Raw genomic sequence first — 17,619 nt, 5'->3', positions numbered from 1 at the left:
ATAAAAATTCATTGTTCATTTCCAGGATGATGCAAGTTACAAGCTTCATTTATCAACAAGTGCACTTACCAGCACAACATTGTCCACACTCTGTATCGACATAAGAAAGATCCAACAACAATTGTGTGTCGAATTCTTGTTTCATGTACTACAATATGTTTATTTCCATGAAGCACAATTGAATGGCAATACATAACCTTATTAGTACAAGTATTGTCAAGGGAAATCAGCAGCACTATTGACACCTAGAATCATACAAGAGGCTGATGCTACCACATTTTGGGCTTTATAAGAAATGCATGTGTTTGCTCCATTAGCAAGACGCAACTAAAGCTTAGACCTCGTAGTTTTCTGGTCATCGAAGGCAATCAAAACCTTTCCAATTGCTTTTCTATCTCTGAGGGCAGCAAAAGCAAGATTTGCCTGTCAAAACCAAAAACAGAGCCCTTAGTAAATTTCCTGCCAAAACCTGCCAACTGAATACATTAACAAAGCAGTTCTGGGAACCATATGATCCTAGATAACCATCAGATATAAGAAATCTCAAGAAGCCAATGTCTTGCTTCAAATGCCAATATATACAGAAAAAATACCCTTTCCTAGTATTTTCATAACATTATAAGTGAGCAATATGAAACTGAAAAAAACTTTGCAGCTAAGAGGCAGTGAGAAATTTACAGTAACCCAGCATGTGAAAAATTTGATATTGCTTCTATTTCACTGGAGATACTGTTTCCTGTCAAAATAAGAAATTGTTGTATTATTTACTCACCTTAGAAAGGCTAAAAGTATGGGAAATCTTGATGGTAATCAATCCCCTAGCCAACCAGGATAGCAGCTCCTTTAGGGAATCTTGCAGAACATGTGGTCGATAGATGTTATAACTTCCCCAATAGAGTCCATGAACCGTCCAGTTCTGCAAAACAAAGTATGTGCTGACAGAACAGCAAAAAAGACTGCTAGAAGACGAGCTAGAAAGTGTTGTTCAAACCATTATGAGATTCAGCTAATAGACACCAAATGTGTCACATGTGAGAATTGATTTAATGTTGAATCTGTTCAAAGCAGTAAGGATCAGTTAATTGGAAGAAGAAAGGAGAAGGAAGGGAGGCCCTTGTCCAGCAAGAGTAGGAAATAATAAAATTCTTCTTTTGATAATGATTGGAAAAAGACTGAACAAAACCCCTCATTCCTTCACCAACATGTTCAAAAATATATCTCCAAGGGTCTTGATCCGCACATTTATATTCTCTACTTTTAGTAACATAAACCTTGCAAGTATCAGTTTTGAATGTATAAATAACTAATGAGAACTATGTTTCATGAAGATTTGACCTTTTCTTTTGTTATGCTAATACCTTCTTTCATTAATGTTGCAAACAATCTACAAAGAAACCAATAACACTGCCAGACATTTTATATTATAAAGCCTTAAAGGTAGTACCTTAACAAGAGCAATATTTGCTGGGATTACAGGTACTTCACCACTTGCAAACCCTATAACCAAGATTTGTGCTCCCCAGTTCAACAACTTCAAGGTTTCTTTTGTAAGCTTGCCTCCAACCGGATCATACAAAACATCAACTCCTTTCAGCCTTTTCGACTTTAGAAACCCCTTCACACTTTCAATGACATTCTCTTTGCTCACATCAACAACATGATCTACACCCAGTGACTTCAGAAATTGCGCCTTCTCATCTCCCCTACCAGATGGCAACCCAAGACTCAATTATGCCACTACAAGTTTCCACGGGTAAAACTAAAACCCCTCGTCATGCAGAAGGATGCTACTCTAGAATTGGAACACGAGTTTTCACATCATAATAGAGTATGTAAAAAGGACGTGGTTACCTAGCAACAGCTATAACAATGGCACCACAGACCTTGCCAATTTGTACAGCAGAAACACCAACTCCTCCAGCTGCACCAAGAACCAGCAACACCTACATTTTCAACCATAAATATACCACATATTCCTCATAGGCTCATACACACAATTGTATGCCAAAAATAAAAAGAGTATTGAACTCTTGTAGACAAGATAGGCACGAGCCCAGCTCTACCTGACCAGCACACAATTGCGCTCTATGAACAAGTGCAACATGTGATGTACCATATGCGACTGGAAGTGCACCAGCGGCAACCAAGTCACATCCTTCAGGCACCAGAAACCTGCACGTCAAGAAATTAGTGAATTCAACCACAAACCTGCTTATTGTTTATTATGATTCATTGTTTATTATGCTCTGGTAACACACAGAGAACTCATATATTTGGTTACTTTAGTTGATGGAAAATGTAGCATTCAGCAAATACCGTACAAAATTTAGCAATAAGATCAGTTCCAGAATAGAAAGAAAATTCTTAGAGGAGGCGCTCTTACTTTCTAACTCTTCTTAGGCATTTATTCTGTAGGAATTTATTACCTACATTTCTCGCAACACCTCCATAATGAAATTTCCCCGAAACAAACAATAATTTGGTCAGAACAAAATACTTAAATACTCATGAACATTTCATGACTTCCCGAGGCAAAAACTTCCATCAAAGCCCAAAATTTGGTTTCCACGTTAAAACATTAAACTGCTTACAACTCGGATTCATCGGCGACGATGAATTGAGCAAATGATCCGCGAGCAGCGAAAGAGCAAACTGGATCCCCGATTTTGAACTTGGTGACTCCGGGTCCCACAGCCTCGACGGTGCCCGAGTAATCGGAGCCCGGAATAAAAGGCAACGGCAGCTTCTCTTGGTACTTACCGAGAATTTGGAGGTAATTAGCGAAGTTCAAGCTGGTTGCTTTGACACGGACTCTGACCGCCGTCGGCGAGTTGAGTTGCGGAATCGGGTAAGTCGTGGAGATGGTTAGGGCCGAGTTCTCCGCCCCGTCGGGCCGGACTGTGGGGTCGCCCAGATTTCTGCAGAGTAAAGCTTCCATCATTGCTCTCTCTTCTCTCTCTCCCTGTTCTCTATCTTTATCAACTGTGGAAATGAAGTTCAATTATATAAAATGAAATATTAATTAACAAAACACAATCATCATCATTATTCAAAGCTTACATTAATGAAGTTACAAAAATAGGCCTTCTCTTATAAAAACAAATATACTATTGTGAATATATGTAATATGAATACATACATATTTCTTGACGATGATTCTCCTGATATTTTATAATTATAATATTTATTAATATAATTTGTAATCTGATCTATAAATACCATTATGTAATTTATCTGTAGATAAAGTTTTAGAAGAAAAAGAAAAAAAATAATACATTTTTTTCTTATATACTATTAAGAGTGATTGGCTAATAAGTTTATAACAATACCATCTCTTTCTAATAATATAAATGTGACAAAGGGTATATTTGACTTTTTGCTATGATCTTGTCTCACTTTGTCGCCTCCTACTCTCAATTGCATCGCTTAATCTCCTTGTACTTTTATTGGATTCTTTCTTCCAAAATTAATTGTAGGAATAATTATATCATCATCTGATATTTGTGGTATAATTATATATACACTATTCATAATTTGATAAATTACATCTAATATTTTTCATTTTACTACAAATCATTTCCTTAGTCAAAATTCATTATGAGTCAAAATAAATCTTACGGATAATTACATTCTCCTCCCCCGAGGTTTGATGTAATTACACATAAACCTTTGTGGTTTGAAAAATTATATGTCACTCCTCTGAGGTTGGCTTCTGTGTAATAAATAAGTCAATTCGTTAGTCTAAACTCACTGAACTTGTTGATATTAATAAAAAAACAGTGAATGAATTAACATTTATCCCTTCTTGATTTACTGCAGGTCAAATAATTTTTTTGAACTAAATTACCCTTGTAATGACGAAATATACCTCCTCACATACATTAACACATGAAGATGTACAAGGGTAATTTGATCATAAGAAAAAATTATTTGACCTGCAATAAGTCAATTAGGGATTAATATAGATATTTTACTAATTTTTTTTTTAATATCAACAAATTCAATGAATTTTGACTAGTTGATGGATTTATTTGTTAGAGGGAAACAAACCTCATGGGTGCTAGATGTAATTTTTCGATAGGGGGTCTTCATGTAACTAGACCTAACTTCATGGAAGGAGAGTGTAATTGCCAAATTGAGGATAAAGTTATACATAACTCCTCATATGCATTAATATGTGAAAATGTACAAAAGTAATTTGATTAGAAAAGATTTATTTTACCTGTAATAAGTAAGTAGTACGTCAATCAGAGGTAAATAGAGATTCATTTTACCTGCAACTCGATAAACTTTTATTAACAGGGGGATTTATTTTAGACAAAAACAAACGTCAAATATACTAAATATAATTTTACAAACCACAAAAGGTGTACATGTAATTATATCAAACTTCAAGAAAAAAAACAATGTAATTATCCCTTAATTTTGTAAAGTGATTAATTTAGTTAAAAGGAATTTATAAAATAAAATACTTATAATAGAAGTAAGATTCTTTTCCATACTTCCTAACATCTCTATGTTATTACTCAAGAATTTCAATTTAAAATATAATCATTTAAATAGTAAAATAATATTTAGAATTTGTAATGGCAAAATAATCATTATGAAAATAACTATCGTATAAAAATTATGCAAAACTTATATGTAGAATAAATACACTTTGTACAGCATACAATAATTTTTTGACAATCAAATACGAACAATAAGATTTTTATATTATTTCAAGAATAACATTATCAGAACAATAATATTACTCTACCGAGATAAAAATTAATCAAATAATTTGCATATAATATATATATATATATATATATATATTGGTGAATTGAAGGGGTATAAATACAAGTAAACCACAAGATTTGTGATGCAGAGTAGCAGCTACAGATGCTTTACTATGATCAACTGCAGCAGTTTTACAAAGGAGGATCAGTTGAGATGGTAACACCGGCATCTCCCAAATGGCTGGAAAACTCGAACCAGGACATGAAATCATCACCGAAGATCATAGCACCAGCTGCTAATGCTTCGGCACCAAGACCGGTTGCAAAGCCAGGTGGCCTATGCCCTACTGTTGCTGCTATAGATTGACTAAAATTATCCGTTCTGGGGAAAAACGTCGGAAGGTATCCAACGTTAGAAGGAGGCAGCGGTGGTGGTGGAGTTCGAGTACGGTGATAGATAGGTCTCCTCCGCCTCCGGGTGTATGGTAGTTTGGAGGAGTTGATAAAGGCTGGTTGCTGGAGTGTGTTTAGAGGCAGATGGGGCCTTAAAAATTGTAAAGGTCCATATTCGGTGGCTCCTTCGGTACCACCACAACGGTCAGTGGGACGAAACATGTCTTCACCACTGCATTGACTTATTTCAAGTCAGTGTTGGAGCGTGGAGTCTGCCTTTTATTTCCCCACTTGGAAAACTTGTAAGATTCAAGTTAAAGACTTCCTAACCTGGATATGTTGCACCATACTGTTCACTTTCTTCCGAAATTCGGATCGATACGTCCACAAATCCCCGAGGCTTGTCCGAATTCTTTTTCCTCAGCTGAAAGCTCCCTACTTCGTCAACATGTCCTGAAACCTCCGTTTTACCATAGTACTTCTAACAACTCTTTCAAAACAATGGTAGCTGTTCCCAGGAGCCTCTCCCTGAGAAAAAACCGGCTCTCGACTATAAACCTCAACGTGGAGCGCCAAGTCTTGAAATGCAGAATCAGAAGCATCAATAGACATAGAAAACTTGGTTTTCCAGAAGGGATTCGTGCTGCCAGAAGCATCGACAGTAGTGCAATACTTGTCGTTCGTGTTAATCCATCCGACAGCAAACCACTGGAGCCTCCACAGTGATGATGTTCGTCGGAGGCCTTGAGCAGAAATCAGGCAGACTTCGACCCGTAGTTTCGCCATCTGCTGCCGATCTTACCTGTGAAATTGAGAAGAGCACATGTTATTAGGCCAAGAAAGGAGAAAGCAGAGGTATGCGTGTTTGCAGCATTGGAAGGCTACCTTGCTTAATGCTAAGGAAATAAATGTATGCTGCAAATTATAAGGTATTGTCTTTTTCTGAACAAGTCATGAGTAATAATATTCTAAGGTTCATAGTAGAAAAGTTTTGCACGTATGAAGGAAATTTTAACCAGATTGGGATTTGTCAGACTTGAAATAATTTTATAATAAGTACATTACACTTGCCTTATAATTGATGTACATTTCAAAAATCAGCTAAATCTGATTTGGCTAAAAAAATTTCCATGTTGGGAGTAGTGATGACGGTTATTGCAAATTAAGGACAAGGAAACACTTTTTCGGGCAAGATAATTGAAAGAATTTAATTATCTTAATTCTGTTGAATGTCGAAAATTCAGATAATTATGTTAATTGTATTTACTACTATGTAAAGATTCTTATATATTTTTTAGTGGTTAACAATTATTTTCAATTAGAGAACATTACATCAAAATTTCACAAGCTAAGCATATAAATAACACAAGTACCTAACTGAACATTCAAAATCAAGAACCATATCTATTTACCACATCGTTGGACAAGTAAGTGAACACCTTGTCCAGGCTCCACAATCATTCTATAAGCTGGTGAATGCCTATACTTAGGCGACAAACACAGGGTGAACTTGGACACAATAAGTGCGATCACAATTTTGAGCTGAACTAAGGCGAAATTCCGGCCGAGGCAAAGCCGAGGGCCTAATCCGAACGGGATGTAAACTTGTGGCAGTTTGCAAGCTCTAGTGATGCCATTTGCAAAACGTTCTGGATTGAACTCGTTCACGTCTGGGCCCCATATATCAGGGTCCCTGTGTAGGGTTGGGATCAGAGTCCATAGGCACACACCTTTCGGCACGACAATGTGGCCGATTTGCGTTTCTTGGAGTGCCTCCCTCGACACAAATGCTGCTGGGGGATACAATCTCAACACTTCTTTAATGACCATTGTAACCTGCATAGATTAAAAGGCAAAACTTTGCAATTCTGAGACAATTTCGAATAATGATCATAACAATCGCTCATACAAGAATAACAACATGTACCGTTTTCAATTTGTGCACAGACTCCGCATCCAGTCCACCACTAGTGTCCCCACAGACTTGAGCCATCTCAGCCCGTATCCGGGCTTGCCATTGGGGATGCAGGGCCAGCAGCATCAAGCACCAAGACGCAGCAACGGCAGTGGATTCGTGGCCCGCAAAGTAGATGTTTTTGCAGTTGTCAACTATGAACCTCTTAGATGAATCCTTGCCCACTTCACCATTGATGGCACCCTCAAGGATCAGCTGCAGCAGATCCTTGTTCTCCTCCTGGCATTCTCTCTCCCGCTCCTTCACTACTTCCCATATCAGCGTTTCTATCTCTTTCTCCAAATGCTCGATTTTCTTTTGCTGCCCTGTTGGTAACAATCTGCATGTGTAATTAAAAGACACATTTATGAGAAAACGTTCTCTTCTGAGAGGAGTAGATTTTTTTTCTACTCCAGATCAGGTTTGGCTTTGTTAGGAGTTGGGAGCAGGAACATAGGGCATACAAGATCAAGAGAGCAAATCGAAATGCAAGAATACCACAAGTTTTATGTTGTTCGAAGATCTAATGTCATGAATCACATGAACAAATAGATGGTCGTCCAATAATACTATAAAACTAGCTACACCCCTGTAAAATATTGTAAAATTATCAAGAAGGGCAAAAATAACTTAGGCTCGAGCTCTTCACTCCTACAAGCTTTAATCCAAATGAATTACATAGCGAGAGAATTACGAATGCGTACATGAGTGCAAGAATTGTACATCCGACCGGACCTCATTTGTGTAAGAATTTTAAAGATACATAGAAGGGGTGTTTTTTATGTGTGATAGCTATATACCAAAATGTCTAAGAGGAGTACATACCTAAATGCATGGGAGCCAAAGAGGAAGCTTTGCTTAGAAATGGCCTTTTGAAGGGTTCTAAGCTTGGAGAAAATCTCTTTTCCTTTCAAGTAAGAGCTCCCAAAACATGCTTTTGAGATCACATCTGCTGACAGACTCCTCAAGTCCTCCTCTGCTTTGATCTCTGCCATTTTGCCACCCTGCGACTCTATGCAGCCCTCCCATTTCTTCGTCAACGACTCGGCGGACTCCACCATCAGCCCCACCATTCCCTGCCGTTTACACAAAAAAGAAAACTCCGGTTTTTTCTTACATGATTTCAAGAACTAACGAAAATTCGTAGCGAGACTCGAGACTTCAGGTTTAGGGATGATCACCGCGTTTCATCAAATGAAAGGGTATGACATCCCGAAACTCAGAATCTCACGTCTTACGAAGAATAGCTCGATGAACTAACGTGAGTCGATGATGTTTAAGTATTTGGTATTGTCTCAATCAGACAATTTTGAACTTAGTATTAGAGTACTCTTTTTTTACCTTGACCTTGTCCATGAAGAACTCAGGTGCAACAATTTTCCTCTGTTGTGCCCAAATGTGGCCGTTGGACCTCAATATACCATTGCCGAGGATGGGTGCAAGCTGTTTTGTGACGTAAGAAGGCTTCCCTAGGTCCGAGGAAACACAGTGGTTCATTTCCTTCACTAGCTCCGGATGGTTCACGTACAAATGTTGCTTGTTTCCCGTCGAGTACGTGTAAATCGGACCTACATCCACCAAATAACCAAAAGTTTGTAGATTCGCACTTCTCTAATTTGCAAACACTACAAAAACAATAAATTTAATATTTTCTTATATTATAAATCACTACGGCTTAAAATTCATGATAAATTATCTATTGATTAAATAAAATCAAGGGTAAATTACCCTTAGAACCCCTCTTAAAAATGTGAAATTACACTTTTTTAAAAAAAAAATTCAAAATTACACTTAAACCCCCTCCGAAAAATCTCTATTCATCATTGTCATGTATATTTTTGTACTATAAGAGTTTAAATGCAATATGGAATAAGGTTAACATCATTATAATTTTGTACCTTTTTATAAGTATAAATTACCATATGAGAATGCTAAATGGGGCAAAAGTAAAAATTTATATTATATTTTTTGTTGATATCAATATTTTTCGTGCAAACTTTTACAAAATGAGATCAAGTGTAAACAGTGAATTTTTTGAGGGGGCGTAAATAAAATTTTAAAATTTATTTTGAAACAACATAATTTCATATTTTTTTGAAGGTATAAGTATAATTAACCTTAAAACTAATACAAAAAAAATTTAATTTTAATTATAAGAATTAATATTTATTATGATGATAATTATGGGCAAAATATTTGGGATGATATTTCAATTTGGTTGTAATAATTGCCTCATAATAGAGGTGCAAGATATGGGCCCACATAGTGTTTTCAACCTATAAACGTGAAAAGATTCCAATAGCATATTCAGTTAATATCAAAAGAAATTTTTGAGTACGTGTGATTTTATGGACCACTTTGCTCATCGTAATTAGATGATGATGTGATGGTGATTGAAAACCACTCCAACATCAGTGAGAAGTTGACCTACCCTACGACCTCACTGCTTCCCCACCATAAGATGATACGATGGTCACCACTAAATCCACCACTCTTCCTATATATCTGTGCAGGTTCCAAATTGGACTAGCTAAAAATGCACCAACCCACAATTTTTTCATTTTTTTTGGTTGTGTGAAAGAATTTAAGACCCAGAAATCATATTTTTTTTTGTTTTATTTACAAAATATTTTTATATTTATATTTTTTGATTTATGAATTATTTATATCTTTTGGTGGGTGTATGTATAATTATTCAAAATATAAATATAATAATCCAAATATTCTAATACACTCTTCAGTCCTCTAAACGATTTTTGTCCAAATCATAAAACAATCAACGTGGAGCAATACTCTAAACTCTTTTGTGGAATTCAAGTAATTAAGTGAGTGGCCCTAAATGAGCACACTATCCATGTGAGAAAACATTCATAATTTCTTCAAAACATAAATGACCTAAAAACACAAGATTGAAAGCACATGCATCTGTCCTCAAACTTTTTCCCACACCATGTTGATATTTTGGAACATTGAATTTGAATGTTGAGTCTATGCCTTTTTCCTCATTAAAAGTTGGCATGTCCCTTCACCAACAGTGCATCACACTACTCCTTGTTTCCTCACCATAACCCATAGCTGTATTATGGGACTGGAAATATAGTTCCAGCTAAAGTGATGGTAGTATTATGTGGTGTATCAAGTCCTAAATCCAAGGCGGGTTCAAGAGTTTCTTGGCAAATAAAATATTGGAGAAATGATGAAAAGACTTATGATTAGAAACAGTATAACCCAAAGCATCATTCGTTGGTAAGGGAAGAGAACAAATTATTCGAATACGTAAGTTTCTGATAACAACAAACCAAAACCAAAACCACCTTTTTCCAACTTCGTTTTTCTCTTTTTCCACATTTTAGATGATTTAATTTGATTTTTAAAAAATGACAAGTTATACAAAAATTTAATTAAATGCGATGAAAAATTCGAAATATTTAAAAAAATAATAATTATTATATTTATATAAATTACTCCTGTCTTTTAAATAATTACAAAATCACCCTAAAAGAAAGGAATAATTTATGACGTTTGGGGTGTATATGTAATTTTTTAAAAATAGAAATAATTTGTATAAATTGTATTGAGATTCCTACTAATTTGCATGCCACGTTTATAATAATTAAAATATCAAGGCGGCACTTCAAAATAATATTTTTTTACCTAGAAAGGATTAAAATATTAATACATTGAAAATTATATATCACCAAAAACCTACATTTAATATCATTAAATGCCCTAATAAAAGTTCAAACTCATATTATTATAAGTATGGTAATATTCCAACTCACCCACCACAAGTTTTGGTGGTTCAACTTTTGAACTCTTACTAAAGTTTGATAAAAAAATAATATCAATAAAATCACAAATTCTTATTAATGTCTAAATTTATTTATTAGATAAAAATAAATATTAAGAATATTAAATATAATCTTCCACACATTTCAAATCTCATTGAAGAGTGGTGTAATCATCCCAATAATTTAGGGTGTGTGTGTGTGAGAGAGAGAGAGAGGGGGGTAAGGTACTAAGGTTTACCGTATTGTCTTCTCCACTGTTCAAAGTAGGGGAAGAGGGTTGAGGTGTAATCATGGGCCACGAACTCATCACCATCATTCTTCCCACTGCTTTCCTTGGCTGATTCTTGGATTTTCTGCATCTCCCAAACATTCCCATACAGAAGCCAAGGCTTTGGCCCTTTTATCCCTTGTGCCTGAAGCTTCCTCCGGATCCGCCACGGCTTCACCCACAGGATTTCAAGCAAGTACAAGGGCAAACCAGGAACAAAAACAAGAACCACAAGACCATGTTTGTTTGTGAGGAAAAGGACAGCCAAAACCAGAACAAGAAGGAGAAGAAGAAGAAGAAGGGCCTTCATTTCTGGCTTTTTCTTGACACTCTACACTAACAATTTCTAATAGTAGTATATGTGGAGATGACCAAGTACAACCACTGCTTCAGCTTAACTGCTTATATAAGCTTAGGTAATAATTCATTTTAATGTATCCAGTCAACATACATACATACATACATACATACATACATGTTGGAGAATTTTACCAACCAGGGAAAATTTTTAATATTTTATGATTATTATATAATTTTAAAAAATAATAATATATACTACCTTTTTTTTCAATTCAATTAATTACTGGAGTAACATATATTATTAGTTAAGTGCTGGGATAATTATAATTACACATATATCTACTGGAAACGTCCATATTATTCACGCAACTCATCACTAGTTTTTGCCAAATTGTATAAACAAATCATAAATTATGGGATGTAAATGTCTTTATTTCTTAACGCCTCATTTATTTTTGCATTAATTAGGTTGGTAAAGCGCTCAACACAACCTGGTAAGGTGTTTATTGCATTATGAGGGTCCAATTTTTCTTCTCAAAACCCGATATAAATAATCACTATTTTTCTTGAATAACTCGTCCAATTGTTATTCTACTCAAAGAGTCTAAATAAATATAATAGAAATAGGAATAATTACATTTACACCTTCTCACTTATTATTTTTTTACATAAACCACTTATACCTTGTAAATAATTACATAATCCAACCCTGACAGTCTTTAAAAATCTCAAAATACCCATATCGACCCAACCAAATTTTAATTTACTTTTTCAATGATAAAAATCCTCTCAAAGTTTTTATGTAATTACCAAAAGCTACAGAAGGTGTCAAAGTAATGTACATGGGGATAAGTAATAATTAAAGTTAAAAGATTATTTATATTTTTTATTTATAATTAAATTTCAATAAAATTAATAAATAATATTTCAAAATAAATAATGCACTTTATATAAATCATATTAAAATTAGTAAAATAAATAAATTATTTATTAAAAAATATTTTAAATTATTAATTAATTATTTTTAAAAAAATTATTCCTTCTTCCCCAATTCTACTGTATTTAATAAAATTAAATTTTAAATATAAATAAAAATAAAACTTTTATTTTTAAGATTTTAAAATAATTTAAAAAATAGTTTTGTAACTTAAATTATAACCTAGTAACTAATTTTTATTAATATTTTAATTATTAAGAGGTCTAATTTTATATATAGATTCAATTAAAAAATTAATAAAATAGTCATATTATTCATCTCCATATAAATTACTTTGACGGCCCCTCTATCTTTTGATAATTACGAAAACACCATGAGAATATTTGTTTTTATTAAAAAAGTAACTTAAAATCTGACCGGATCAATAGAAGCATTTTGGGTTTTAAAAACTACCAAAGATAGTTTTTGTAATTTTTAAAAAGGTAAGAGTAATTTGTGTAAAAAAATAATAAATAAATAAAAATAAATTTAATTATTCTATATAATTAATACATAACTATTTTTTATCATGTCATTCAAATCATTCATAATATAAAGTAAATGAAGCCTAAATATATTAAGTTTCAGCATCAACTTAGATTTTTAGGGCTTCATTAAATGTAATGTGGGCTATACTTCACGGGAAAAAGTATTATTTTAATTCGTTAAGTATGCTTAATTTTAATTTTAGTTCAATAACTATGTATATTTTTGTTTAGGTCTAGTAACTTACGAAATTGCTTACTTTTTAGTCTTCTCGCAGATTTTCTGACAATTTTACCCCTATAAATGCATATAGACTAAAATTACCTTTCAAAAATTGCATAGGGGTAAAATTGTCCGAAAATCTGCCAGATGACTAAAAGTAAGCAATTTCGTAAGTTACTGGACCTAAACAAAAATGAATATAATTATCAGATTAAAATTAAAATTAAACATATTTAACGAACTAAAATAATATTTTTCCCTACTTCACCCACCGAAATTGAATTACATGACACCCAGAGGCTCCGGATGTTCCTAATGGACCCGACTCGCATCGTACTCGGACCCTTCTAACAAACTCACCTTGACCAACATTCTGCCCGCTTGTCCCCATTAGATGTTCACACGTGGCACCGATTTATACCGCAAATTATTATTTACTCTCACCAAAATTATACTATGATTTTATTTGCTTTCGTGTTGATTAATAATTCTGTTATGTTTTCTTTTTCTTAGTCTGTGACGTTACCCTGCAGGCCGAGTTTTGATCATATTATATTCCATTGTAGCACTTGATGCTGCTAATAAGGCTGCCTAATTAGTATTTTAGTTCATGTCCTAATTAAATCACATGTCATCTTAAACGAGGTTCTCTACGATTTAGACTTGTTCTGAATTGTGATCTGATCGCTAGCTGTTTTTAATAAAGATTTAAGAGCGATTTTGTGCTAAGGTCTAATAAGTAATTCAAACTGGATTATTTATGATTGGCTTACACACACAAGATCCGTTACGCTAGCTAAGATGGCCCTCAACTAAAAGTTTAAGTCAATTTAAGGATTTGATATTGTAAAGGGCCGCGTAGAAGCGATCTGTATATAGAGTGAGATTTCACGACGATAAATGCATACCTGTCAAAGGAATCCTCCAAGTATTTATTAGTTTTTGTGTATCAGAATCCGTATGGACTAGGTGTCAAAAGAACAACTGTTGGGTGAGCATTAAACCAATGGTGTAGAAATGGGTCGCGGGGTCAAACGCGTTAGGTTGCTGCCTAATCCGATAAAAAAGAAAACACGCAAATCTATGAAATGTTTAGGTAAATTCTTGTTTTTTTTCAAGGTATTTCTGTCCTTTTGTAGGTTTAGTGTATTTTCCCCTATGAACATGAGACTTGTACTATTAGACCCTCACACGATTACTTTAAGCAAGTTTTTCACATTTATTTCGTTCTATGTTATATTCAAACGCTCTGTAGCCTTTGTAATACTAAAAGAAAGAAAGAAAGAACGGTGGAATATATGATTGTACAACTATTTAAAGTGTTACATTTCAACACGCTTTCAATAATTAACACTAACTTTATGTTTTTTTTATAGTGGAATATTCCTTTTTTTTTTTTTGATATATAATTACAAGACATCATTTGTAATTACATGTGGAGAAAGACAGAAAGATAAAATTATGTACTATGGTTGTTAAAAATAGTTGTTGAGGATGTATTATGTCAATTTCATTCAGATGACTGATCTAAGATCTTTAATACTTTAGTGATTTCAAAATCATTTGATCATCTTTTTGTCTCTTTAACTACATATTTTTCTTACTTTCACTTATATATATATATATATATATTCCTTTTTATATATATCTGATATCTATATTACTTATTTTTCAAAATTTCTTTTAGTCAAAGAGATGAATAAAATTAATAGCCGTTTAATAAATACCCATTTGTGACGGCTAATGATAGGACAATATTTGTTACATGACTATTAGTTTTATGGGTATTTATAATTTTTCAAATAATAAGAAAATATTTATAATCATGAAAAAACTGATAAAAATCCATAATTTAGGGTTAGATAACCAAAAAGAGCAAAAAAAACCCTGTGAAAGAAAAATCAGCGATTTACTTACTTATGTTTTTCAATATGAAGCAAAAAGCCCCATTGTGCGAGTTCATATGTTTTATGTGCCTTTTCTTTTTAAAAAAATTAAATTATCAAATTATATTTATAACCTTATCTAAAAGTATTTGAATTTGATCTGAATCTAAGATTGAAATTTAATTAGTCGATCAATGATCTGAATTTAACTTACTATAAATCAATGGTTTAAAATTTTCAAATATATAAATTAAAATTAAAACTATATATATGTAATATATATATTTTTATATATGCAATTAAAATGTTTGTTTTGTATACAAAGATATGCATAAATATATATACAAAGATACATAGAGCGGCAACGAGAGGGGGAAGGGGGACTTACATAGTACTGGAGTCTTAGGAGTTTTTTTTTTTTTTTTTTTTTTTGTTCATTTTTAAAAATATAAGTAGATAAATTGCTATTTTTTTTTTATAAAAATTTTTTTACTCTTTTTTATTAATACAGAAGTAAATTATATTTTTCCTCGTAATTCACCCTAATTTAAATTATATAAGACAGATATCTATAATTTGAAGAAATGACCCACGGTCGTCGAGGTACCACTTATAGTATACTATTAGCATTCAAGTATGGCACGACGGAATGGACCCAAATTCGTTCTTGATCAATAGTTTTGTGAAACGTGGGATTTCAAGTGTCGGGACCTCTCAATAAATAAAGCTACACACATTAAAGAGTTATAAGTCGTCATATATAAAAATTAATCAATCGTGATTTCCTTATAGTTTATTAAATTTGGAGGTATATAAGGTATTTTATTTATTTTTTTATTTTTAATATAATAAGATGGTGGGGTCGTGGACCACCTATAATTGTTGGAGGCATTAATTAAGCTGTAGGTACTAATACATATTTTATTATCGATGCCTCTATTTATTTCTAAACTCGTCTCAAAGGGATGTGGCCCTATATTTGTACTTCATAATATATGGTATGTTTATATAAATTATTAATATTTTTAGATGATTACACATATATTTATTATAAATGTCAATATTATTTATATAAAAAAATTATATATCAACAAGTATAGATGTAATTATTCCTAATGATTGTTGGTGCAGTTTTAATATTTGGGCACGTGAGTGAGTGGCTGACAGTTCAAAATCCAGAACCATTATTGTGCAGTTGATGGAAATAGAAAGGTGTCAAAATCTCAGAAAGTGTGAAGGGGAAAGAGGGACAGTTTTGTCACTGACCCTCGCTATTTAGTCTTCCCACGTGCCTTGGACCATTCAAGCAAAGCCTTGCCGGCTATTCAACTCAAATCACGATCCTTACATATAAAAATAAATTTTATCGATATTTTTTTAAAATGAGATCTAATTATATAAATTTATTTTTTATTTTTTTTATAAAATTATAAATACGTTTCTTGAGGGATATTAGTGTAATGTAGTTTATGAGGTTTTTCTATATGGTGTTTGTGTAAAATTACACTGCTGAATAGAGTGTGTATTTGTAATTTTTCAAATATGAAAATTATTTGTGTAATTAGACTTAATTTTAGGAGGTGTAAATATAATTATGGTTATAAAAAATTTATTTACGAGTCTTTTTCTCTGTCATATTATAACATGGGTTTTAGATTCATACATAAGAAGTAAGATCGAGACATCCTTAACGAACAAGGCGTAAATAAAGGCCGTTTCGTCAGGTGTACGGAACATGTCGCAAGGACAAGGGAGATATATATTGACTTATCTGCAAGCATTTATTGAGGGACTTCAAAAGTAGTTGTTAGCAAAAAATAAGAGATGATATCAAGACAATCAAGTTGTCTAATAATTTATTTTTGTGAAAGATATATCCCAAACTCAAGTTCAATAAGAAGTTAGGGAACCAGCTCTGATCCTCCTAAAAAGAATAAAGTGGTCATATTGAGTTATATTCACGTGGAACTTCAATACGAGGAAGCATTCTTACATTGCTCGTTTGGTCGAGGACAGGAAATAATGAAGTCTCTTTGGACAAAAAAACATGAAGTTCAAACTTGAGCTAACCGGTCAAATAATACATGGCTGTTTAGGTCTATTATTCCTATAAGTTACATTTGAATGGATGGACTGATTGATGGATTTCAAGTTATGGATTTTAAATTCATAATAATAAATTAATTATATTTATTTGGATAAATTAAACTCAAATTTAAATTCTAAATTATATTTTATTCAGTATTAATGGATTTTAAATTCTTCTGATATGCAATAATTTAAAGTACTTTTTCAAAATTATTCCCTCAAATCCAAATCCACTAATATAAACCTAATTATATTGAATAATGAAAACCCTAACTATTGACTTGAGCCGCACGCCAGTGTGAGAAATGCAACTAGACGGCCAACGTCTAAAGTACTTATACTTATATCAGTAATACGTTTAAGTCCTGACTCGAATTTTTTTTTTTTTTAGATATATGTAATTAAAATAAAATTAATAGAGCCCTTTTAACTTGTAAGTATGAATGAAGGGCCTTTGACCAAAAAAAAATCAAATTGGTATATGCAAATGTCACTAAATTTAAAATGAATGCTTGCACCACAATTGATTTATTA

At 32.9% G+C, this 17,619-nt stretch overlaps 2 protein-coding genes and 1 pseudogene across 3 annotated transcripts; all 3 read right to left on the bottom strand.

The window, feature by feature from the left end:
• Window positions 1–27: 27 nt before the first annotated feature.
• Window positions 28–2,995, bottom strand: LOC105166956 (GroES-like zinc-binding alcohol dehydrogenase family protein). The gene is made up of 6 exons (XM_011086481.3): window positions 2,592–2,995; window positions 2,064–2,172; window positions 1,852–1,943; window positions 1,445–1,703; window positions 773–916; window positions 28–423 (listed from the first exon to the last, which is right to left on the bottom strand). Exons 1-6 carry the CDS (start codon window positions 2,939–2,941, stop codon window positions 328–330), a joined length of 1,050 nt encoding a protein of 349 aa, XP_011084783.1. The 5' UTR covers window positions 2,942–2,995; the 3' UTR covers window positions 28–327.
• A 1,717-nt stretch (window positions 2,996–4,712) lies between these two features.
• On the bottom strand, window positions 4,713–6,372 carry LOC105166953 (uncharacterized; annotated as a pseudogene). The gene is made up of 2 exons (XR_016066502.1): window positions 5,445–6,372; window positions 4,713–5,346 (listed from the first exon to the last, which is right to left on the bottom strand). The product of XR_016066502.1 is annotated as an uncharacterized LOC105166953 (transcript).
• Window positions 6,373–6,492: 120 nt separating this feature from the next.
• On the bottom strand, window positions 6,493–11,520 carry LOC105166955 (cytochrome P450 714A1). Its single transcript, XM_011086480.3, has 5 exons — window positions 11,098–11,520; window positions 8,410–8,636; window positions 7,894–8,144; window positions 7,042–7,408; window positions 6,493–6,950 (listed from the first exon to the last, which is right to left on the bottom strand). The coding sequence occupies exons 1-5, from the start codon at window positions 11,435–11,437 to the stop codon at window positions 6,519–6,521; spliced, it is 1,617 nt and encodes a 538-aa protein (XP_011084782.1). The 5' UTR covers window positions 11,438–11,520; the 3' UTR covers window positions 6,493–6,518.
• Between the last annotated feature and the right edge of the window lie 6,099 nt (window positions 11,521–17,619).

Source organism: Sesamum indicum, linkage group LG7, assembly GCF_026168435.1.
Source record: "Sesamum indicum cultivar Baizhima isolate 11 linkage group LG7, ASM2616843v1, whole genome shotgun sequence".
Taxonomy (NCBI): domain Eukaryota; kingdom Viridiplantae; phylum Streptophyta; class Magnoliopsida; order Lamiales; family Pedaliaceae; genus Sesamum; species Sesamum indicum.
The sequence above is the reverse complement of the archived record's forward strand: the minus strand, read 5'-3'. Positions and strand labels throughout refer to the sequence as shown.

Coding starts and splice junctions, on each gene's coding strand:
- LOC105166956 (XM_011086481.3), bottom strand. CDS start 2,941: ATGATGGAAGCTTTACTCTGCAGAAATCTGGGCGACCCCACAGTCCGG. Junction 2,173..2,591: donor GTCGCCGATGAATCCGAGTT/GTAAGCAGTTTA, acceptor CTTGACGTGCAG/GTTTCTGGTGCCTGAAGGAT. Junction 424..772: donor ATACTTTTAGCCTTTCTAAG/GTGAGTAAATAA, acceptor TGGTTTTGACAG/GCAAATCTTGCTTTTGCTGC.
- LOC105166955 (XM_011086480.3), bottom strand. CDS start 11,437: ATGAAGGCCCTTCTTCTTCTTCTTCTCCTTCTTGTTCTGGTTTTGGCT. Junction 7,409..7,893: donor TTTGGCTCCCATGCATTTAG/GTATGTACTCCT, acceptor TTACACATGCAG/ATTGTTACCAACAGGGCAGC. Junction 6,951..7,041: donor CTGTGCACAAATTGAAAACG/GTACATGTTGTT, acceptor TAATCTATGCAG/GTTACAATGGTCATTAAAGA.